Raw genomic sequence first — 25,434 nt, 5'->3', positions numbered from 1 at the left:
GAATTCCTAACTGTAATAAAATTCATTTGACCCTCCTAAACCCGTTTGATGGGGATTAATGGAGCCACACTAGCTTATAACTTTAGCAATATTGTAAATGCATGTATAATGCAAATAAATAATGAATGCAACAATTATAAATATACAAAGAATGGCCATACCTTGGTGTTAATGCTTAATTGGTAGTATTAAGCATTTACATGCATAATTTATGCAATCAATTACAATTCTCAAACAAGGAATAACATAATGAACAAATATTTTTCATATTCATTTTGAAGAGTTATCATTGATGTCAATGCAAGGGGAGGCCACTATTGTAGAGCTAGAAATAAACAAGGGATCAACGATCAAAGATATTATGGGGCTCATTATTGAATTGGAGTTCTTGAAGTCTTGGGAGGATGAGCATATTTCTACACTGGTTTCCATGGAAGCAAAAAAATTGGTTTTGAAGGAAGAGATTGTAAGCAATGAGAAAAGGAACACATTAAAGCTTGGGATTACAAACCAAACACCTATCAAGATAAATCATGTTCTTGATATCATGAATCACTTATGAGAGTGATGAATCCATGCCATATATGGGTTCTGTGGACGAAGATTTTACTAATGGCCTCAAAGAATCCATAATGCTTGAAAATGACAGTTGTTGTCTTGGGCCATTGTAATTAATTCATAATGTCGTAAAGAAGTGTCACATAACTTGTCCTATTCAACCCCAACAATATGATATATTACATTTTGTTCAAACAAGAACCATCTTGAAAATGCTCCATTGTCCAAATAATCAAGACAATCTAACATGCGCAATCAATTAAAGGAAGAGACACACACTTATACCAACAAGAATTTGATGAATTATTGTAATTACATTAATTATATCAAAGTGAAATCAAAGAAAATTCTAGCTGCTATGGATTCCTGAATGGCATTACCTTGATAATTTGACTTCAATATTAAATTACAGGTCAACCCCATCCTAAAATGTGAATGAAAAGTCAACTTATTCGGTGTGGTGTGACAAGTATAAATAAGGGACACTTCTCCCTCATTCAAACACAGATTGGAGCAATAATATTATAGGAATACCTTTGTCTAAGGAGGTGTGAAGAAGGTTCATATCTCATGAACCTAAGAACAATTTGAAGAGAAACTTTATTGAGTTTATGGTTCTGTCTTTGGCTAATGGTGATTATGGTGTTTTAGATCTAATATTGGAAGTATAATTGAGATCTCCTAGTGGCTTTATTTTCGACCTTCTTATAGCTCCAAATTTAGCTTCTTGGAGACAAAAGATCTCAACCTTGTGATATCATTATACTTGACCTTCCTATGGAAATTTTAGACTTGAGACAAGAGAAAAATTCAGCATGTGGAAGGGACTGTATTCGGCCTCTTTTGGGAACAAATCTTGACGTGTAGTTTTAGTCTACTTTTGAGGTTGTTTGGAGCAGAATAGTAGCTAGATTTTTGTAGTATCATTAAGGTTTTTTTTAGGTGCAATCTTGAGTAGACATTGTAGACATTTTCGAGCTACCTCTCGAGGTCATTAAATCCCCTTTTTGAAGTAGCCTAAGAGCATATCTTTTGATCTATCATCGAAGACCACTGAAGCAACCTTGTTGTAGCATTCTTGAAGCATCATAAAGCACCAATTTCTAGATATCTCTAAAATCCTTTAGGAAATTTTTGGGCCAACCTTGTTGAGAAAAATTGGATCAACCTTTTGAAGAATCCTTTTCTTTTGGAGCAATCTTGTAGCTTGTTGAGCAGAATTTGGATCAGGCCCCGATGAAATTATTAAAGAAGTTACTTAAGTATTTGTTGAGAATTTTTTTGAGAAACCTTGATCAGACCTTAGAAATATTTATGGAGCAGTCCTTGGAGTGATCCTAGATCAACCTTTGGAGTACTTCTTGAAGAATTTTTGGAGAAACTATTAGAGATATTGGAATACATTTGATGAGCAGACTTAAAGACATTTGTTGAGAAGACTTGAAGACATTTGTTGAAGCAAGCTTGGAGACCTTTTGGAGTAGACCTGAATTCATCCTTGGAACAACTATTGAAGAGACCTTGGAGCAGCTTTGAGACACCTTGAAGAAAGTATTTTAGAAATATTTTGGTTGGAGCCTAGAATGATTGGAGTCCTCATATAGACCAAGTTGGTGCGTGTATTTACCCAAGAGGATTGGTGTCCTCACATAGACCAAGTTGATGCGTAGATTTAATTAAGAGAATTAGTGTCCTCATTCAAGGTTGGTGCCTTGAAGAATTTGAAGATCCTATTGTAAAGGTTGGAGCCTAAATTTTGTAAAGGACGATTGGAGTCCTCATTATTATTCTCAATGATATATATATTTTTTGTTTTGGCATTAATAGTGATTATTACATGTAAAAATATAACTGGCATAATATAGCAATTGAAATAAATATTGATTCACCCCCTCTCTAAGTATTTCCAATATAAAATAGGTTGAAATGCTTATTTCTTATCAAAGATGATTCATGCAATTGATGACACACAAGCCACTTTCCACCCAACCATAAGTAGTTGATGAGAATAACACCATTGTTTTGAGCTATGTAAAGGGGGCCAACTCCATCTTTTAATATCACAACCACCACAGGGGAAGGTTACATCTACCCATGTGCTTGTGGGTTTTCTATGCTAAATTGACTTTGGAGAATAGTGAGTACATTTGTCACTTCAAATCTTGGTTTTTAGTTTGTGTCAATATGTGCAAAAAGCTTATATTTTTATGGATTCCTCAACTTTCAAAATTTTAATGGGGTTAGGATTTCTAGCTTGCACTTATTATTATGGACAAATGATTCTTTAACTTCTGATGGAAATTCTTTAGAAATTTTTATTTTGGTTCCCTTAAAACTCATGAAAAATATACCACATTTTGTGTTATACTATTTAATAAAATGGACTTCATAAATGGTTTTCTTGAAAATAAATTTGAAAGAAAAAATTAAATAATAAACATGTTCTATTTAGATATATATAATGTTTTTATTATAAATATCTAACAGTACAAATCTTAATTTTTGTATTTAAAATTATCAATAATTTCATTAAACTTGTAAAAAAAAGTGTAGAAAATAATGCATAAATCTATTTAATGCTAAGATGTTACGAAAAATCACCATTTGGTGGGACCTAAAAAAAATGTGAAAATTATAAATTGTAAATAAAATTTAGTGAAAAATATCATCCAAAAGTAAGATTAGTTACCTCTCATTTACTATTAGAGACAAACATGCAACTCAAATTACTCGAGGCTAATGCATTCCTAGATTCTCAGGGTGGCATGATGAATATCATCTGGGAATTTATTCTCCAATTGACACATGTTCGGGCCATCTAGTCTTATATTGATATCCCATTATTATCAGAGTGTATAAAGACTCCTTGTTTTTCACCCCAATCATGGGGCGTGAATCAACTTCTAAGGTGCCCAAATAAATTTTGTACATGCTATACTTTTCTTTTAAAAGGATGTTATCTTTGACTAGGCAAAGGTTATCTCTCCAACGAGATTTTCTTCCAATTGGTTATTTTTCAAAAGACCCACAAATTCTTTATGACAACCCACCTAGTAATGGCCATTGTTTTATGCAATTTATTCAATGGCCAATTACACAGGAGTAATATAAATTATGGAGTGGAACCAATGCAATTATGGTACCCTTTTCTATGGAGACACAAGGCGCCATTTCACTTTCACCTTATTGGGACCAATTTTTGACATCCCTAAGCTTAACTACATGTATATAAGTTGGTTTTTTGAATTTAGTATGCTACATTAGAAAGACAAACCATTCAAACTGCTATTTCGACTATCCTTTCATGCTTCTATGATGTTACCTCAATTCAGTTGTAATGCATCTTATCATGACTGTAATGCATGCTATCATGGCTCGCTAACATCTATACTTTGAAAATAAACTAAATGTATGTGAAGGACCTTTTAATAGTATATTTATTTCACTTCTTCCTTCTTTGATTTCTTCTCTTCCATTTATTCTACTTCTTCGATCACATAGGATTCACTTCTTTCTTTCCTTTTCTTCTTCCCTTTCTTGAGTTTAGGACAATTCCTCTTGAATTTCCCATATTCATTACATTCATAGCACTGAATCTTAGACATGCCAATTTTATTTTGATATTTCTTTCAAGGATCAAACTTTCCGAACTTCCCTTTCCTCCTTGTGATAGTTGCATATGCTTGTGTTTGCTCATTAAATCCAACATTATTTTTTGCCTTTAATATGGTTTCTTCAATCTTACATAATGACCATATATCACTAAATGGAGTAGTGTCCTTCTTTCCATATATTCTTGATACAAAGTTTCCCCATTCATCTGGTAGTGCATTGAGTACACGAGTGGTCATTTTTAGATCTGACATTGTTTCTCCTAGCTCTTGTAGTTGATCTCTTATTTGAGATACTTCATGAGATATGAAGCTACCCCTTCTTCCTTTGATACTTTCATCTTGTATATTTAGGTTCTTAAAGATATTATTTCCTCTATAGTACTTACAAATAACAATTCCACCAACTTGTCATAGATCTCTTTTGATATCTTCAATTTTTCTACTTAGGGAATGAGGGAATCCTTGATCGGTTCAATGAGGAGTTTTTGAGCCCTTACTTCTCCTTTAATATAATTTGATAATGCTTGAGATTGTTATTGTATAGGTTTAGTGACTGATCCCTTGAAATATTCAATAACTTCATTTTGTATGAGGATCAAATCTATTATCTTCATGCAAGTTAGTTTGATGTCCTAACAAATTTATTGTTTTCCTTGCATAAAGTACTAATTTGAGTTGTATATTGAGACATAAATATAAAATGATTACTTGATAAATGAGGATGCCTCCTCAATGATGATGTCTTCCACTGGATGCTTCCTTGATGGTCTTCTTTCTTCAAAAAGACAATGCTTCTTCTTCAAGATAAGGAGAGATGTGGAATTACTTCCTTTGGATGATGATGTGGAATGTGGAGACTTATCAAAATTCCTTAAATGAGTAAAGTCATTTCTTTGAGATGGAGGTAGGGTCCTTGATGTCTTCTTTTCTTCTTTCAAGAGTTCTTCCTTCAGGATGATAGAGATTTGTGATGTGTTGACTAGTCCTTCTTGACGATATTGTTATTGTATTTGGCCCTTATGTATCCTTATTCAATTGAGTGATCTTCAAGCTGCCTCTTCTTGTCACCTTATCTCTGAAACCGTGGTGAGAAATCTAGGGCAACTTGATTAGGGTGATTTATCTTTACTTTGATATCTGCTTGTGATGTTCTTTACTTCAACTTGTAGTATTTATAATTAGCTTCTTCTTCACTTTATTATTATATTGTTATTATCATAAAATAACTAACAAATATCAAGATCAATAAACAAATGGACACAAGATATAGGCTGTTAGTCAGAGCCAAAACCTCTCCTAGAGAGGAAAACCCACAAGTAATTCTTCTTCATATAGAATCTTCAAATGAAGAATTCCAATACCTTTAGACCCAAGACATAGACCCCTCCAACACCAAGTCAACATTTTATTTTGATGCAATTCTCCTTCACAAAGTCAACCAAAGTCAAACACTTATTTTGCACAACTTTGACCCCTGTAACAAATTTTGGTCTCTTCTGCAAGTCTGCATCTTTTTTTGCCCTTCTATAAGAGTTGCGATTTCGCATGTGTGGGTGATGTAGGTAAAAAATAAGGTTTATTACTTTCTCTCTTTAGCTTTCTTCTATTCTTCTTGATTTGATCTTTTATCTTTCAAACTTTGGACCTTCTAGTAGGATGCAATTGTGATCTTGTTGTAATAATAAATGCCCTAGTTCTTCTCATATGTGAGATGATACACACAAAATTCATATTGTCAACTTTGATTTTCCTTCATTGAGTTCTTCTTCCTTTGATTTTCCTTCTTTGATCTCCTTCTTGTCCTTTTGAATGAACTTACTTGGATGCCCTCCAAATGAGGTTGAATGTTGTTGTATATATATACTTTTATGAGGCTCTAACAACCCTAATGAGGCCAAATTCATCTTTGTAGGCTGACTTGTCTTCTTGTAGGCTAACTTGGTCTTGGAGGGAGGCTTTTGAAAAATAATAAATTATTTTTACATGATACAAGATGCCCAATAGGGTCTATTACATATGACAATGACTTTTTTGATTCTAAGACTCTATGACAAATCCATAGAAGCACACAATGTGTGTTTGACCTATAAAATGACCTCTAGCATGAAACCAATGCTCTAAAATAATAATAATAATTTTTATTTTATCTTTTACATCAAATACATAAAATCAAGATTACATTAGACATTATGAAGGCCAAACCTAGTTACATATTTCAACAGGGCAAGCACTCCTAAGTGATTTACTAACCATGTTGCACTGACTTCTTATATTGGCAAGCCTTCTAATTTTATTGAACAAGAGTGGAGTGATGCCATGTTGGAGGAAAGGGACGTTTGTGAGAGAGCCTCAAAACCTTTGGAGGGATTAATTATTGATTCCAAGACTACAAAAAATTTGGATTTTCAACTTGCAAGTAGTTTTAAGGTACCAAATTTACACTCTGACCCAATGGAAGACAATAGTGAGCAGTGGTGTGAGGATGTGTGGTCCTCAAGATCATAGGTATCTCCTTCAATGACTGTAGGAAATGGAAATGTTGTTGTACTAGAATCCAATCCAAAATTACAAGAAGATATCAAATGTGGATTTGGTGGAAGAAAGCCAAGGGAATGATCTCACCTCCTTTCCTTTTATGTTGGCTAACAAGAATTCGAAATGGTTTACACAGTGATCACTAGACATATAGGTGCATGTGTGGGTTCCTAAAAATTTAGTCAAAGGAAATATTTTTCATAAAAAAATTGCTAGTCATGTTGCATTGACTTCTTCTAGTGGTGATCCCTTTGGTTTTGCAACATAGGGGTGGAGTGATGCCATTATGGTGGAGGAGAGTGATGTTTGGGATATAGATACCAAAACATTTTCAAGGACCAACTATTGATTCTAAGACTACAAAAAAATTGGATTTGCAGGTCACAAGTGATTCAATATATCCTAACTACAACACACTTGGATTGGTAGGTCACAGGTGATTGAATAATTCCCCTTTCTTGCAAAGAGGAAGTGTTAGCCATTGATTACTTTGAAATTGTTTTCACCTATGTAGGGTAGCGCTTGATGTGATGTGGAGGGATTGTGATCCTCTACCCCTCTTGTTTTAGGCATTATGCACTATGATATTATATTATTACTATAATTGAAGTAATTTTCACATTTGTGCATTGAGATGGAGCTTGACCTAAGAATATCTAGAATGATGTATGCATGAAGTCTTCAATTAGGGAAAGCATTCATCCTAAGTGATTTGTTAACCATGTTGCACTAGCTTATTCCATTGGATAAAATTCCATTTTTACTAAAGAGGAGAAAAGTGATGTCATGATGGAGGAAAGGGATGTTTGTAAGAGAGCCCCAAAACATTTGGAGGGATCAATGAATACTTCCAATATTACAACATACGTGGGTTTTCTACTTGCAAGTAAAGTCCATGTACTAGATTCACATTCTAACACAATGAAAGACAATAGTGAGTAGTGATGTGATGTTTGGTGAGGATGTGTGGCCCTCAAGATAAAAGGAATCTCCTTCAACAATAGGAGGAAGTGGAAAGGTGGTTGTTCTAGAATCCAATCCAAGTGTAAAAGAAGATATTTGATGCATATTTGGAGGAAGAGACCTTAGGAAATGATCTTGACTCCTTGACCTTTGCTTAAAACCATGAGAAGTTGAGATGGCTTACAAATAGGTTATTGGGTGGATACAAGCATGTATAGGTGCCTAATACTTCAGTCGGAGCTGGTACTTCTCATAACATATTTTCTAGCCATGTTACATTGAATTCTTCCATTAGTGAGCCTTCTAGTTGTGTAGAGCAAGGTTGTAAGGATGTCATTATGGTGGAGGAGAGTGATGTTTGGGATATAATGCCAAAAATTATGTAAGGAAAAGCTATTAATTCCAAGAAAACAATGACTTAGATTTGCAGGTTATAAGAGATTCAAGAAATCCCTTTCCTCACAAAGAGGGATATTCAAGAAATTAATTTCCTCACAAAGAGGGAGATTCAAGAAAACCCTTTCCTCACAAAGAGGGAGTGTTTGTTGTTGATTGCTTCAAAAGTGTTTTCACAAAAGTAGGTGATAACTTGATGTGATGGGGATGGCTTGAGCTCCCCCATCCCTATTTTTGTTTTTTCATTGACTTACTCTCAAAGATGTTATTGGGCGTATGCATATCTTGGAGTTGGTGCCAATCACACACACTTAATGATGTGGTATTTAACACTCATGTGATGGTTTGAAATATTTTACAAGGGTGCACTTGTTAAGCAGGATGGGTGGTTTATTACATCTGGAATAACCACCTTGGAAGAGGACATTATGCTCCTAGAGGCTAGGCATGAAACACTAGAGGCATTAGAGCCACCTTAAATATGTTGAGGAGGAATGCTTGACTTAAGGAGCCCCTAATTAGAGGGTGCACCACCTTGGAGGGAAAATTCTTGACATATAGACAACTAGCTTCGAGAGCAAACCACCTTGAGGATTGGATAAATCATAGTGTGACATGTGGGTACCTTGCTTTGAGGAGTGCACCCTATTTGGGGCTTTGATGGTTGAGTTAACCTAGTTAGTTTTGTGTTTTGTTTTTGGCCTCCCTCACCTTATGGAGGGGAGTATCTTTGTTAAGCAAAACTATTTGTATCTTAGAGATTAATAGTTGGCATGATGCTCACTTTGGAATCATTACTTGAAATAACTTGAATTATATTAGATCGAAATAAAAGAAAATGAATTGTTTAAAGATAATGTATAAATTTTGTAACGAGGATTCCATTCTTGTGGGATGCTAGCACTAGTGTCCCTTGCCTTATGAGATTCAAGTGTTGAGTATCATTAACTTGCAGGATGCAAGTGTGTGAATCTTATTGATGGTTTGCATAATGTACGTTGAACATTTGTGGATTTGACAATTCTTTGAAACTTGCTTGTTTGGAATATCCAGTGATTACCTTGTATAGCTTGATGGGATGCCTTGCTTTCCCTTTGTATCAATGGTTAATATCTATAGAGATTAGGGATTCCCTAGCTAGGGTTTCAGATGAATTCAATACTCCTTGCTTGAGATGAGCCATGAAAGGACTTATTATACTAAATTGGGATGAACTATGTTCACCTTTGATTACTACGAGAATGAGGTGTACCATTGTTATGCTATATTTGTGATCACAAATATGAATTCTTTTGGATCAGACAATCTTCATCATTGTTTTAGCATGTTGATTTCTTGAGACAACATATCACCTTCTTCCTGCTCCTAGAAAAATAGACCCAATGTAGATAGATGTAATTTTGAACCAAATTATCAAATTTTCAGAGAGATTATTTTATTGAAATGTATGATCCATTTTGTTTCAGAGTATAATCCCTAATGAGGAATGCATATCCATGAGAAAGGGATGCTTTCATATGAACCCAAAATATAATTTGTAACTAGCATTGTTTTTTTTTTTTTTCTCGTTAAAACTGAGCTAATTATATTACAAAAATGCCAAAATTACAGCAAAAATTACATCTGGGCTGAGGCCCTGTTTCTTCAAAGAGATTTTCCATGAAGATATCAGTCATAGCTAAACTTGTAGAGAGACCAGTTTACCTTCCTGCTGACACGGTGGATACATGATGCAACACGATGGATACCTAATACGACACGGTGAATACAGAAATCGACACGATGGAGTCATAACTCGACACGGTGAACATAATTTGACATGGTGTATATAGAAATCGACACGGTGAACATGTAGACTGACGCGTGGACTAATACTATGGTGATTTGGACCGACACTGCGAACATAAACCCCATGACAAACATACAAAGTAAGCAAAATGAGATGGTCAGAGAGATTCATTCCTTGCCGCACAGACTTGGCGTCTTCTGAGTTAGTCTTCATCCGTGGTGTGAGGCTCTTTTTTTGCAGGACCCTTGAGCTTTTCCGAGTCTTCCTTTTCCTGGCGCGAGCTCCTCTGAACAGGTTCACTGGGGCCGGCCTCATCCTTCTGAATTGGACGCCTGAAGTCGACAGTGGGAGTCTCCATATCCACCCTCGGTACATTCACAGTTTCCAAACGCCCCCGAATACTGCTGCAATGCTCCACGGTAACCGAAACTATGAGAGTATTGTTTGCAAATGCGCAGGGGATTCTGTAACGAATGGCCGGGTGTTCCGTGTGACCACACTCCGGAATGCCCCAGCTTCCTCTAACATTGCTGCCCGGAGGCCTGTTTTGCTCAGAGGTGATCTCTACTGAAGAGGAGGGTGAAATCTCAGGCCTCTGAGAGGCAGAACGACCCCGTGACCCTCCTCTGCGACTGCTCATCCTGAGCCTTTCCCTGGACATCTGACAATTGCTTCCTACACCAGAATTCCCCTGAGAAACCTTACACCAGGCTAACACCCACTCAAATGGCTTGAATGGCGGCAGAGTGGTTTGGGTTGCAACCTTAATAGCTCCCATATTCCTCGGATGTTGCAGCGCATTGAATGGCGCCTGCAATCGACTGTACATTCCCACAACATTCCCCTGCAATCGACTGGACAGTCCAACGACATTCCCCTCCGCATAAACCATTTCAAACGCGCCCATTGCTTCGCCTTCCGGCGAATTTAAGGGGCCTTCGTCGTGGAGTGGCGTGGCTTGTCCGGGCTGACAGTTGCCCATGTGACAAGCCACATGCCCCTTAACTCCATTAACACGCGGCATTAACTCCATTAACACCCGCATCCGGGAGAAGGAGATCTTTTTGCACCAAAGAGATGCATTCTTTCTTAAGTTGATCATCTTCAACCATATCCAGAGCACCCGAGAAGTAAGTTATCGATTGAGCCACTCCTTGATTAGCCAACCGATCTGCCACCTGGTTTGCTGATCTTCTGACATGCTTGAAGGTTATGTTGTGGGGAATGAGGAGCTTTTCCTCCAGGGATTCCAGACGACTTAGCAACCTCCAACTTTTTGCAATTTTGACAGCTCTGGCGCCAGCTTGTATTCTTTTGGCTGCTTCTATTAGTATGAGCGAGTCCCCTTCAACTTCAAGGGGGGAGAGGTTATATTGTTCAGCTAAACATATTCCTTTCCATAGTCCTTCCAGCTCTGCGGCATTATTGGTGTTTTTGCCTAATGTGCCAAAATACAAGAGTTTCACATCTCCTGAATGATTTCTTATGACCCCTCCGAAGCCTGCAGGGCCGGGGTTGCCTTTGGCAGCGCCATCGAAGTTTATCTTGTAGGAGTTTAAGGCAGGAGGGGACCAGGATGAAGGAGAGGCAGATATGAAGCAAGGGGAGGTTTTTGCCTTGACCAGGGGCTTGAGATCAAGATCCCATTCCTTCAGTATTCTGCATTCTTGTGGGATCTCGGGCATGTCAGTTTCATTCCAGATTCGGATGGCCAAGGTTTCCTGTATATTTTGTTTGAGGGTGAGCCAGAGATCATCCATGGATCGGTAGGTGTTGTTGAAAATTCGGTGGTTGCGCTCTTTCCACAGAGTCCAGTACAGGAAGCCGGGAATGATGTTCCACAGAGAGTTTAGAATCTGGCATTTGAATGGATTTTTGGCCCAGTTTCTTATATTTTCCGTGACGTCCGCCTGTCTAGGGATTGCTCTCATATTACAATTTTCGACTTTCTTCCATATCTGTTTTGCTAGGGGGCAGTCTTCCATTAGATGACTGATAGTTTCATTATTAGTATTGCAGTTTGGGCATCTGGAGGGCCCAATGAATCCTCTTTTTATTAGGTTATCCCAAGTAAGGATGCGCCTTTTGCTTAATAGCCATATGAAGGTGGAGATCTTGGGCCATAGCCCTTTGTGCCAGACTTTCTCCCAAATTTGATCTTTTTCCTCTTGGAGATTGGAATATCGCAGATGGTGAGCTTCTTTAGTGGTGAAGGTGCCCCTGGTTGTATAACCCCAACGTAATTTGTCCTGCTGATTGGAGTGGCGGATTCTCCTTTCTTTGAGTTCTTGTTCTATTTCTGTGTATGTTTCTCCTTGCCAATCTATTTGCCATTGTTGCGCTGGTTTCCATGTTTGAAAATCATGATTTGAGGAAGACTGCCAGAACTGGTGTACCTGGGTAATACCTGTTTGCTTCATATGAGCATGCCAAAGAGGTTTATGGAACAAATTTGCGAGTTTTGGGAGCTGTTGCCAAGAGTCCTCCCAAAATCTGGCGGCAGTCCCTGAGTGTATTTCCCAAAAGCTGTGTTCTTGAATGAAGCGGCTCTGCGTTTTTGCATTGTTCCAGATGAGTGAACCTTGCGCTGTGGGATTGATTCTGATGAGGTCACTCCAGCAGCTGCCCCTGGCATATTTTGCTTGCCATAATTGAGCCCAAGGGGAGTTTGGCTTGGAGACCCAGTTCCACCATATTCTAGCCCCCATTGTGTTATTGCTTTGAAGCGGATCCCGAAGTCCTAACCCTCCCTCTGATTTGGTTTTGCACACCTCTGTCCATTTGACAAGAGCCCACTTCCTATTTAAGGCAGTGGAACCCCAGAGGAAGTTGCGTTGCAGAATGCGAATAGCCTTCAGTATCCCTTTTGGAGCTGCCAAGATGGAGAAGAGATAGAGCGGCATTGCTTGTAGTACTGATTTAATGAGGACAAGCCTACCAGCTAGATTTAGAGCCCTGAAAGTCCATGAGGAAAGCTTTGATTCAAGTTTGTCCAGAAGTGACCTCCAAGACACTTGTTTGATCGCTGAATCAGAGAGGGGGGCTCCTAGATATTTAGAAGGCAAATGGGAGATTGTGAATCCCAGAGTTCTGGCAATGTTCCTTTGCGTGGAGGGGGGAGTATTGAAGAAAAAGAGCTGGGATTTGGCGGCGTTAATGGATGTGCCGGAAGCTTCAGCAAAGATATTTAGAAGAGATTTGAATACGGAGGCTTCTTTAACAGAGGGATGCCCGAAGAGCAGAGTGTCATCAACAAATTGTTGATGAGTCTGGGGAGGGCGGCCGTGGAGGGATAATCCTTTGAGAGCTTGGGAGGATACTGCTGATTTGAGGAGCCTACTTAATCCTTCAGCCATTAAAACGAAGAGAAATGGCGAGAGAGGATCCCCTTGCCTAATGCCACGGGAGGATTTGAAGGGAGGTGAGGGAGATCCGTTCAGTAAGACAGAAAAACTTGGAGAAGTTATGAGGTTCATGATCCATCTGGTCCATGTTGCATTAAAACCAAAAGCTAAGAGCATTTTATGAATATAATTCCAGCTAAGTTTGTCGAAGGCTTTGGAAAGGTCGAGCTTGAGAAGCATACCTGGTTTTTTGAGGAGCTTTAGAGAATGTATGACTTCATTTGAGAGAATTATTCCATCCATGATCTGCCTTCCCTCGACATACCCCGTTTGCTCTGGAGAGATTAGCATTGGTAGTAGCGGCTTGAGACGGTTTGCAATGACCTTTGAAATGAGTTTGTATATCACATTGCATAACGCTATTGGTCTGTATTTCTCAGGCTTGCTGGAGGCTGCTTCTTTGGGTACCAAGGCTATGAAAGTTGAGTTGAGGGCAGGGAGGATCCAATGCATGCTTCGGGATTCTTCCACTAGATTCCATACTTCAACTTTAATGAGCTCCCAAAATTCATGAAAGAAGTTGGCTGTAAATCCATCTGGCCCTGGTGCTTTGCCATCTTTGAGTTGGGCCATGGCTTCTTCTACTTCCTTCAGTGTAACAGGTTGGAGTAGCTGATTGTTGTGGTCCTCATTGATTATTTTGGGAATGTGCTGCGTGATGGCTTGGATTGCCTCATCCCGATTGACTTCAGGTTCCTTTAGAATGTCCTTGAAGTAGCCTGTAAATTCTTTTTCCATTTCTTCATGAACCTCTATTCTATCACCCTGTTGATTATTGACAAAGGTAATTTTGTTGTGCATGCGCCTTTGTATGGTAGTTTTGTGGAAGAACTTTGTGTTTTTCTCTCCTTCTTTCAGCCAGCTTATTCGGGATTTTTGTTTCCATAAAATTTCCTCTTGTTGTTGGCGCTCTTCTATCTGACTCCTAAGGCTCTGCTCTTGTTGAATTTGTTCTTCTGTGCGTCCTGCCAGAATGAATTTTTGTTGAAGTTCTTTCATTTGCTGCTCCAGCTTTTGTCTGCTCTCCTGTATGTTGCCAAAATGAGTGCGATTCCATCTTTTTAGAACTTGTTTCAGATGTTTTAACTTTTCTTGAAACTGATACATCTTGGCTCCCGCTGGTGGTGAATATGATGTCCAGGCTTGAGTGACAACATCCTTTAATTTGCTGTTTGTTAGCCAAAAGGCTTCAAATCGAAAGGGACGATTGCAGCCATGACCTGGTCTTGACCAATGAAGTAGAATTGGCCAGTGATCCGAGCCGCTTTGAGGAATGATTGAGGTGCTGAAGTCTCCTCCGAGGTGGATCAAATTGTCAGAAATTAAGAATCGATCCAGCCTTGAGGCAATTTGGTGGGCTCCTTTGCGTTTGTTGGACCAAGTAAAGATACCATTGGAGGTAGGAATGTCCATGAGCTGATTGTGCTGTATGAATTGCTTGAAGCCATTGCTGTCGCTGTCGAGCCGGACTCTGCCCCCTTGTTTTTCCTCCATTGATTTTATGATATTGAAATCACCCCCTCCAATCCACAAGGGGAAGAGTCTGTTTGCGTTAAGGAGGGAGATCGTATCCAGGAGGTCCAATTTTTGCTGAATCGACTGAGGGAAATATACATTGGTGAGGTGCCCATGAATGTTGGTGCCTATGAGATGGAAGGTGGCTTGAATAAGATGGAGAGTGGCATGGAAATTGTCCAACATAACAATCTGCGGGTTCCATAAAATGGCCAAACCGCCTGACGCCCCTGAAGCGTCTACTGATATTGACCTACTACCTGCCCATATTTTGTTGCCGAGCTTGTCTATCATTGTGCTACTGCTTTTTGTTTCTTGGAGAAAGACTACTGCTGGTTGTTCTTGCATAATCAAGTTTTTTATCATTCTGTGTTTAGAGGGACTGTTGAGTCCTCTTACATTCCAGGATATGAGCTTCATGGAGATTGCGTTGTGGGTTTGTAGAACTTTGTCAGCTTGGGAAATAGCCCCGAATCCATGAGTATTTCCCCAACTGTTATTGTTCTCTGAAGGTCTGTTTTTCTGCCTCTTTTCTTTGTTTCTTTAAGGATTTTTTTTCCATCCCAGTGACTCCCGCCTTGAATACCCAGACTTTTATGGTGATGTACTTGCGACAAAACTCCTTCAAGTTTGTCTATTTGCCAGGGGGGATTGAGTCATACTCTTTTTGTTTGCATGCAGTCTCCAATTTGGAAATGTCAAGCTTAGAGATGTCAAACTCTTCCAGGTTTACATCTACTCTGTCTTCCTCCATAATGATTGGGATGTTTTGTTCCATTTCCGCTGCATTATCATGAAGACTTAAGGCTAGTGCTGCATCAAGATCCATATCTGATGCTATTTGATTTTCATTCAATATGATTTTCCCTTTGGAAGGGAATGGGGGTTCGAGATCTGAGACAGATTTGATATACGCCAATGAGGATATATCTGCGGGTTTGGAGGAGGCTGGATCCGAGGATAATAAGGTGATGGAGCGGTTGGAGGGGGGCTCGATGGGAATCTGTTGATCAGGGTTTTCAGAGTGGGGAAGCTTTGGAGAATCCTGGGAGGCTAGGACAGAGAAACGGTTCTGGATGTTCACCTTGGGTCCTAGATCTGGGATAGCTTGGTTTTTCTTAGCATGCCGGCGGCGGGTGGGGACTTTGGTATAACCATCTTGATCCTTAGATGCCTCATTGGAAGGAGCCAATGGCTGAACATTTAAGGGGCAGTCACGGAAGAGATGGCCGTGTTCATGACATTTTCTGCAGCGAAAGGGGATGTGCTCATAATCTAAAGTCTGCTTCCATTCATAGTCATCGTGAAAGAGACTTACCGTGTCTGCAAGGGTCTTGGTTAGGTGCATCTTGACGCAGATCCTGGCATAGGAGGTGTATTTGCGAGATTTTGTTTCAGTTGCAACTTTGATAAAGGTCCCCAGCTTGTTGCCAATGTCAGCCAGCGTCTCTTCTTTCCAGTATTCCACAGGAAGTGAATACATTCTTATCCATACAGGGGCCCAGCTAAAGTCTTCTTTGTCCGGGTTGAATCTTGGCTTCCATTCCGTTAGATACAAACCGGAGGAGTTGAAGAAGTACGGGCCGCCTTCAAATACCCTCGTTTTGTCTTCGAGACAGTTGAAGATAGCTGTGAAGAAGCCCTTTGGGCCAAGCTGCAACGTCACTTGTCCTTTTGGCTTCCATTTTGAGGCTATCCAGCCTTGTAAGGCTTTCTCTGTGGGCCAAAATCCCAGAAACTTTCCAATGAGGGCGTAGTCCTGCATGTATTGTATTTCGCTGTTGATACGGTGGCTTGGCAGATCCACCTTGATCGATTCTGCCGCTTTTGGTATGCAGGTCCGTGATGTCGCTTTTGTCTTAGATGGTTCCGCATTGGTGTGCTTATCGTTTGTTTCTGTATCCTCTTCATTCTGAGCTGAATGCAGCTTTTCTTTCTGCGTCCTTTGCTGGGTTTCTTCTGTTTCCGGATCTGTGTCTGCGGAGGGCAGAGTCACAGGCTTTTGCTTGTTGTCAGATATGTGCATGTCCTGTGGAGGGGAGGCAGAGCTCTCCCCTCCTGCATCTGTTACCATGTGCGGCCGTCAGTGGAGAAACCTGCAGCAGCTATGGCAGGTCCGTGTAATGGCGGCTAGGTTTTTGTTTTTCACTGTCGAATCGCCTCAGAGCGCATTCTTGCATCTCTCTCGTACTAGAATAGGCAATGAATTAATCCAATTTGTAACTAGCATTGTTATCTTCTCACCTAGTGAGAAAATATTTACCCTTGTTGATTGAAACACATCTTGATCTAGATCGATACTCATTATGCTTGGCATTGAATGCAACTAGGATTGACCATATCAATTAGATTTGTAATTTGAATCAGATCAAAATTCATCTTTATCATGTAATTATTCCCACAATGATTATGTTTTTCCAAATTAGAGCATTGATGCTCTTCATCTTGGATAAGGGGTAGTTTTTCCATGATCCTGGTGTATACGTTATAATATTAAATGACTGATGCTACCAAACCAAGAATCAAAATTGAGCTACTTTTCACAACAAAATAATATACAATAGTAAATTTACTAGTGCACAAAATATACAAAAATATGTACAATAACCCAACTTCATTATATTAATCCAACTGAATAATACTTGGCCATTGACTCTTGGCTATCCAATATACCCTCTTGCTGATCATAAGTCCATCTACAACAAACACATAGGGTCTTCATGCTCGCTAGTTACTCATTCATCCTTCAAGGAAACAACACTTTGAGACTTTCTCCCATGGCTACTTAGCTCTTTTGGGACTTTTCTTCCCATTATAGTCTTCCTGCGTTGCTCAGATGAAGACTAGCATAGGGTAGGAGGGATGCCACCTATCATCATCGAATGTTGCTTCTCCAATAATGAACACAGGTTGTCAACAACTGATCCTAGCTGGCCAAACCTTGAGCTCCAACAAACTGCCACTCCTAGTAGCCAAGTGTCCTTCCATGCACTACACTTAGGGCTCACTCTTGGACACTTTAATGTTGCCCTCCAACAGAAATCAAATGCCCAATACATCTGTCCACACTAAGACCTCATTCACCTAGCATACAACTCAACATAAACACATCAAATCATACATCATGGATGATACTCACAACTGTACTGTGAAAAACTGAATGATCCTCATGATTGTGCTGTGAAAACCCGCACAATCCTCATGATTGTTTTGGGAAAACCTGTGTGACTGTTCAAAATAGTCTCACGCTGTTGGAAATAATACTAAGAGGGGGGGGGGTGAATCAGTATTAGTCAAATCAATAACTTTTTATTTTCATACTCTGATTCATATACACTACTTCAATGAAGGTAACTCACGTGTACACGCAATTGTATTTAAGGCAACCAACGTATATCCAACAAACTTATGATTTAGTTAATTCATCATATACATCTGCATCAACCAACCACTCAAACTCAATCATCAATCTTTGATATAACTAAAACCCAATCATCAATCTCTAAATCAATCAATCACTAAAACCTCTGACATAAAACAATCGTTGAACAACTGAATCAAACAATCACTAAACCTCTGACACAACTGAATCAACCATTCATTCAAATTTAATCAAATTCAACCAACCAACTGGAGCAGTCAGATCATTGTAACCAGTACACAGATCTGAACCCAGAACACTGCATCAACAACCAGAATTAACTGTAACATCAAAAGGTATGTGTCTGAATGTATACGCTTCTTTAATGAAGCAAATCTACATGTATACGCTACTTCCTTTAGCCCAACTTGCGTATACCTCTAAAGATACTGAATCATAAAACCTTTGAACCACAACCTGTACCAATCATTGACATTCTGAAGATCTACTATCATATTACAGAGTTCTAAACAGATAACAACAAGGATCACCCTTATTTCTCAATTGATTGATATGATAGATCAATCATCCTTTATCATCAAGATTTTCTTTTGCATACACTACTTGGAAGAGTCGAACCAGCATGTATACACATCTTCACCAAAGCAAACCAACGTATAGATCTGTAAATAATTACTTATAACTTCGCTGCAATTCTCGACTTCAGACATACCCAGATCATCACATATAAAGGATAAAGCATGTGTTAGCAATCAGATCTAGACCATCCATTATCAGATCACATAATGATAAGTCATTATGATCCTGATCCATCATTAGATCTCATCCATCATCAAACGCTCAGGTGCATATTTTGTCTAGATCAAGCAAGGCATCAGAAACCCATAACATGCATATTTGCTTTTGATCTAACACTTCATAAGATATTAATTACTTTTACACTTATCCCTTTGATCTTCTCCTCCTTATATAGTTTTAGGCCTTTCTCAATACCTTTGACCAAAACCACTTAGGACCAATACCTCAGACCAAATACCTCGGACCAATACCTTGGACCAAATACCTCGGACAATACCTTGGACCAAATACCTCGGACCAATATCTCGGACTAAATACCTCGGACCAATACCTTGGACCAAATACCTCGGATCAATACCTTAGACCAAAACCTCGAACTAAAACCTTGGACCCAAAATACCTTGGAACAAATACCTAGGGTCAATACCTCAGAAAAAATACCTTGGACCAATACCTTGGACCCAAAATACCTCGGACCAAAACCTTGGTTTTCCAGCATGTACACTCTTTTCCTCTTGTGGGAGTGCGTGTATACGTATACGCTCTTTTTGTTCTGTGGACCAGCGTGTATACGCTATTTTGACTAAGTGGACCTGTGTATACTTCTTAAACTGCTTTTCATTAGCATTTTCCTTCAACTTATTTATTCTAATCAGTAACCTTAGTTCCATCTTCATGTTCTTCTGTACCAATGCCCTGTTACCTCTAAATAGACCTGTTACACTGTAATTTTCCATATTACTTCTGAAATGGTTCCTTTGAATTTCCCTGCATTTTGTTACATCTGTAAACACAATTGCCATGCATTCTGTCACATTTGATATCTCTCCTGTAGATTTATCTAGTTACATAGATTCATCTAGTTACCATATACAAGTGAGTTGTTCTGCTACATGTGGGTTGCCATCAAATACAACACATGCATCATAATGCCAACAATCTCCCCCTTTAGACTTGATGGAAACCATATTGGTGTTGATTACTGCAAGCTATAGAAACTGTTAGAGATAACAAGAAACACCAAAATACTCTCCCCCTTTGACATCAAGGGAAAAGGGTGGACCAAGATATTTTCCCCCTTTGATATCAAGGTCAAAGGGCTGACCAAAGTGAAGATTGTCATATCTGAACAGTTGAATACAAATGTTGATCATGCTCCCCTTAGGCACATGCAGAATTCTCTGATTAAAGTCCCCCTGTGTACATGCTGTGATGCACTAAACCGTCCATGCTCCCCGTGAGCACATGCAAAGTCTACAAAAATATTTTCCAAAAGAATAACATGACTCTATAACTCAAGTATGTGAGTTTGACCTTCATACATCAATCTCCCAACCAAGTGGGGATATAACAATTGTTTATACATGACTGAACTATAGCAATTATTACATCATCCTTCCCATGCATAGTGGGGGTAAAAATTACATCATATGACCAAAAAGGACTCATTAAAAGAATACGACAGACAGAGATGTATTATTACATCACAGGTCTTTATATGACCTTTACATCGAATGATATACATGACATTTATAACAGAGACCAAAGATCTAAAGAAGGCCATGATAGTCATCGGAAACTATCATACACCATATATGATATGCTCCTTAAGCATCTGTTAGAAACATCCAGACGAGCAACATGTAAATGTCCATCATCAGTTCCCAAGATGTGACAATGTATATATCATCAACCTGTGACAAAATATGTCACATATAGATATCAACTCATCCTCTTGATCTCATTAAGATCAATTTTCTCTGTTTCCTTAGAAAGAGCCTTATCATAACCTTCCATGAATAATCTCCAAGTAGTAACACAAAATCATTCACATCATATCATATGTATGTGAAAACACCATAGTCATCATTTATGATCATAACATCATCATCAAGAACTGCATGATCTTTCCACAAGAGCCCTCAATATATCAACCATGTATCATCACTATGGAACATCCCACATTTGATAAGCATCGACCATGATAATCAACATGTGTGAGTATCAAACTTATCATTATAGAGTAAGAAGTCATCATCATTATGTGATTAAGTAAGCCATTTCTTCAAATATCCATGTCTTCAAATAGTTATGTCTTCATGAGACCTGCAATAACACCTTTCTCTTGGCCAACCAACAATATTTATCAATATGCAACTTGAGTAACAATCTATGTATCCAGCATAATGTGTATCCGTCAAAGAGATAGCAATATGTATCTAGAAAACCATGAGCTCATAGTTGTTTGTCAAGATTTCTTGATACCATCAATAACAACAATCCTCAACCATATGAGAGCTAAGAACTATAGAAATCCTGCATCATAACTACACCATATGAACTTTATGCATCTTTGAAGGCATGATGACAACAACATAAAAGAAATGGGTGACTCATCATCAAATAAGGAAGTTGTGTACTCAATCTTTGTACTTCTCCTTGTCCTTATGAAGATCACCATGCAAGCAAAATATCATATGTACTGTATGCATCATCAAAAAGGTTATCCACAATCATCCATAAATTATATCCGAATAACAATTATGTGGCTCAAGAAATATAAGTATCATCTGAGATTTCATCATAGGAAACTCATGACTGCAACATAACATGATGTATCATTTAAACACTTTAATAACATAAGTACCAAAGACTTCTAAACATAATGCCAACAATGCATTATTATAAGCATAGCATATTCTCCCCCTGAACCTGTGCCAATTGTTCACTATCAGATCTAATCATTGCATATATCAATAAGGATCATCAAGGCATCATCATCAACTAGTTATACATCAAGTCATCAACAACTTATGAGGGTCAAAATCACTTCTACATATCATCAACAGACTGTAATCATCATCAATTAGAACAAAAAATATAATTGATAATTGACTTAACCATATCAGACCCCTTTTCCTAAGTTTGTCCCACTACTTCTTCATCAAACCAACATATACGCAACTGTACAACTTCGAACTCGCATATATACACCACTTGTTTTCATGATAACTGCGTATGAGAATCATAACACTGAAATTTCATACTCTCAGTTTCTCTTGAGTCTGTTATGTCTGTATACTGAGCTATGCCACATATTCCTGGTTGTACTTCCTTCTTCTTCCATACCTTTGAGTGTGATGATGTTTGCTTCTTTTGGTATGTTGGCCGAATTTTGTTCCTGCATTCTTTTGCTATATGCCCAAACTTGTTACAAGCATAACATCTTATATGTTTCATATTCCTTCTATAGTAATCAATGACTTTGTGACCAAACATATTGCAAGAAAAACAATATCCGTCGAAGTACCTGGAAGCTAATGATCTTTCTGTGTGACGGTTATTAGCTTGAACCATTCTACTTCTGCATCTTGCTGCAACATGTCCAAAATTATGACATATAAAACATTCAACATTATTCATCAAAGGAAAGAATTGATTAACACTTCCATAGTTAGGAGTAAATGATTTTCTTTGAAGACTTTCTTTCCTTGGTTGTTGATGGGGTTGACCTCTTATCTCCTTGTTGAGTGTTTTAGATTTTTCACTAGAGTTCCTTGCTTCAGTTTGTGATCTAGATTCACCTTTAACAGTTTCATGAAAACAAAGACCAGATTTGATGGCAGGAGACCTTTGACTACTAAGAATATCATCCAAAATATTAGTACTATCTTGAAATCGTAAAAGTTTATCCTTTTCTTCTAATTTACCTTTTAGGATATTTACCTCAACCTGATATTGCTCTTCCTTTTCAAGATACTGCTTCTTCATGATTTCTTCAGCTTTTCTTCCTTCTTCCACTTGTTGCCTTAATTCAAGAACTTCATTTTCTTGTTCTTCAAATGCTTGGAGTAGTTCTTCATTCTGCTTATTTGAATTTTTGAGATTTTTTTTTAGAGAAACAACCACAGCTTCAAGACCTTTACAGTAGTTGGTTCTTTCTATAAGTTCCTTGGTTGTTGTGTCCTTTTCATTCTCTTCATTTCTCAATGATGTCACTTCATCCTGTAGCCTTTGACATTGATCTTCCTTTTCCTTGTACTAATTCCTTACTTTGTTTCCTTCCTCCAACTGAGATTTTAATCTGGTAACTTCTTCTTTTTAGGAACATTCCCTTTTATCAATTAGATCTTTTTTATCTCTAATTGTGTCTGTGAGATTTTTAAATTATGCCTCTATTTGATTTCTTTCTCTTTCACCCATAAGAGAAAATTCAGTTGTTTCGCTATCACTTTCATTATCTTCAAATGAACAGAGAGATGTATCACCAGAGGACAACAAATTCGTGCCTGATATTTCTTTTTCTTGTTCATCCTCATTCTGAGGTGATTCTAAATATGAAGAGTTTCTTCCACATAAAGGCCAATCGTCTCTCCCACTGTCACATTTCCTTTGAGATGTATTATTCTTTTGAGGCACTTTATTCTTTAGCTGCTTTCCCATTCTTACTACAGATCTCCTTCAAGTGATCAAGCTTCTACCAAAGGACCTGCTCTGATACCAATTGTTGGAAATAACACTGAGAGGAGGGGGGTGAACCAATATTAGTCAAATCAAAAACTTTTTATTTTCATACTCTGATTTATATACGCTACTTCAATGAAGGTAACTCACGTGTACACACAACTGTATTTAAGGAAACTAGCGTATATCCAACAAACTTATGATTCAGTTAATTCATCATATACATCTGCATCAACCAATCACTAAAACTCAATCATTAATCTCTAATATAACTAAAATCCAATCATCAATCTCTGAATCAATCGATCACTGGAACCTCTGACATAAAACAATCACTGAACAACTGAATCAAACAATCACTGAACCCGTGACACAACTGAATCAACCATTCATTCAAACTTAATGAAATTCAACCAATCAACTGGAACAGACAGATCACTGTAACCAGTACACAGATCTGAAGCCAGAGCACTGCATCAACAACCAAAACTAACTGTAACCTCAAAAGGCATGTGTCAGAATGCATACTTTTCTTTAATGAAATAAACTTGTGTGTATACACTACTTCCTTTAGCCCAACCTACATATACCTCTAAAGATAATGAATCATAAAACCTCTGAACCACAAACTGTACCAATCAGTGACATTTTGAAGATCTATTGTCATATTACAGAGTTCTAAATAGATAGCAACAAGTGTTGAAATATTGCAACAAGAATATTCCAATCTAATTTGTCCTTGAATTAAATTGTGAATTAAAATCGAATTTAGTCTTAACAGCTACTTGAAAATAATTAATTAATTTATTTTAAATTAATTAGTTGGATAAATTCAAGTTAGAAGTCTTTCTGAAGTCATGCAAGAGTTATCCCTTAAATTAAGGAGATAATATTGAGTTATATTTGAGTTGTAATTAGTTAACTCAGTTTACTGAGTTAAGTCTAGTTAAATTAGTTCCAAACTATTTGAGGAACTAATAGTGAGTTAACAGTTAGTTGATGCATTAATGCACTCAACTAGTGCTACTCCAGTTAACTGAAGATTCCCTCATCAGAAACTCATGCATGTCTATTCTGAGAAAGACCCAGTTGAGATTAATGTTCAAGGACAGTGTACTATCAGTTGCATGTGTTTTCTTATAAAGAAAACTCATGCATGTAGTCAAGGATTTATCCTTGAGTATTGCGTAGTTTTGGAGGAAGGGTTTTCCACTTGGTAATAGGCAAATCATCCACAAGGAATAGCGCAAGGAAATAGGAGCTTGGAGGGTAGAGAGGAAGGCTGGAGAGAAGCCAAAATTTCCTATGAGCATCTGTGAGGATTGTACTGAGAGCTGGCTAGCTGTGAGAGCTAAGGATTTGTATAATTCCTATGTATTTCCACCATGTGTGATAATACAATAGTGTGGGGTTTTTAGCTGAGGCTTTCCCCAAAGTATTTTCATGTGTATTGTGTAATTGATTCTTCTTCTTCTGGTTATATTGTTCAGCTCGATCTTTAAGCTTCCACAAATTGATAGTATAAGTAGGTTATAGTATTATGCTTTGATTTATATTGCATTATTGGATTAACCTACACAGATTTTCTACAACAAGGATCACCCTTCTTTCTCAATCAATTAATCAATGGCACACAAACTCTTTATGCATTCAATTTTATTTTCAAATCTAAGAAGACTTCATTGACAGATAGCAGTAAAATAGCAGCACTGATTTGATAGAACAATCATCCTTGATCATCAAGTTTTTCTTTTGTATACGCTACTTGGAAGAGCCCAACTAGCGTGTATACGCATCTTCACCAAAGCAAACCAGCGTATAGATCTGCAAATACTTATAACTTTGTTGCAATTCCTGACTTTAGACATACCCAGATCATCACATATAAAGGATAAAAAATGTGTTAGAAATCATATCTAGACCATCCATTATCAGATCACCTAATGATAATTCATTATGATCCTGATCCATCATTAGATCTCATCCATCATCAAACGCTCAGGTGCATATTTTGTC

The 25,434-nt window shown here is 38.0% G+C and overlaps 1 protein-coding gene across 1 annotated transcript; it reads right to left on the bottom strand.

The window, feature by feature from the left end:
• Positions 1-10,865: 10,865 nt before the first annotated feature.
• LOC149254196 (uncharacterized) lies at positions 10,866-15,068 on the bottom strand. The gene is made up of 2 exons (XM_089454721.1): positions 13,525-15,068; positions 10,866-13,338 (listed from the first exon to the last, which is right to left on the bottom strand). The coding sequence occupies exons 1-2, from the start codon at positions 15,066-15,068 to the stop codon at positions 10,866-10,868; spliced, it is 4,017 nt and encodes a 1,338-aa protein (XP_089310847.1).
• Between the last annotated feature and the right edge of the window lie 10,366 nt (positions 15,069-25,434).

This window comes from Pinus tabuliformis, chromosome 7 (genome assembly GCF_031772625.1).
Source record: "Pinus tabuliformis cultivar Carrire ecotype Pingquan chromosome 7, CPIR1, whole genome shotgun sequence".
NCBI lineage: Eukaryota > Viridiplantae > Streptophyta > Pinopsida > Pinales > Pinaceae > Pinus > Pinus tabuliformis.
This window is presented reverse-complemented; position numbering and strand designations above follow the sequence as displayed.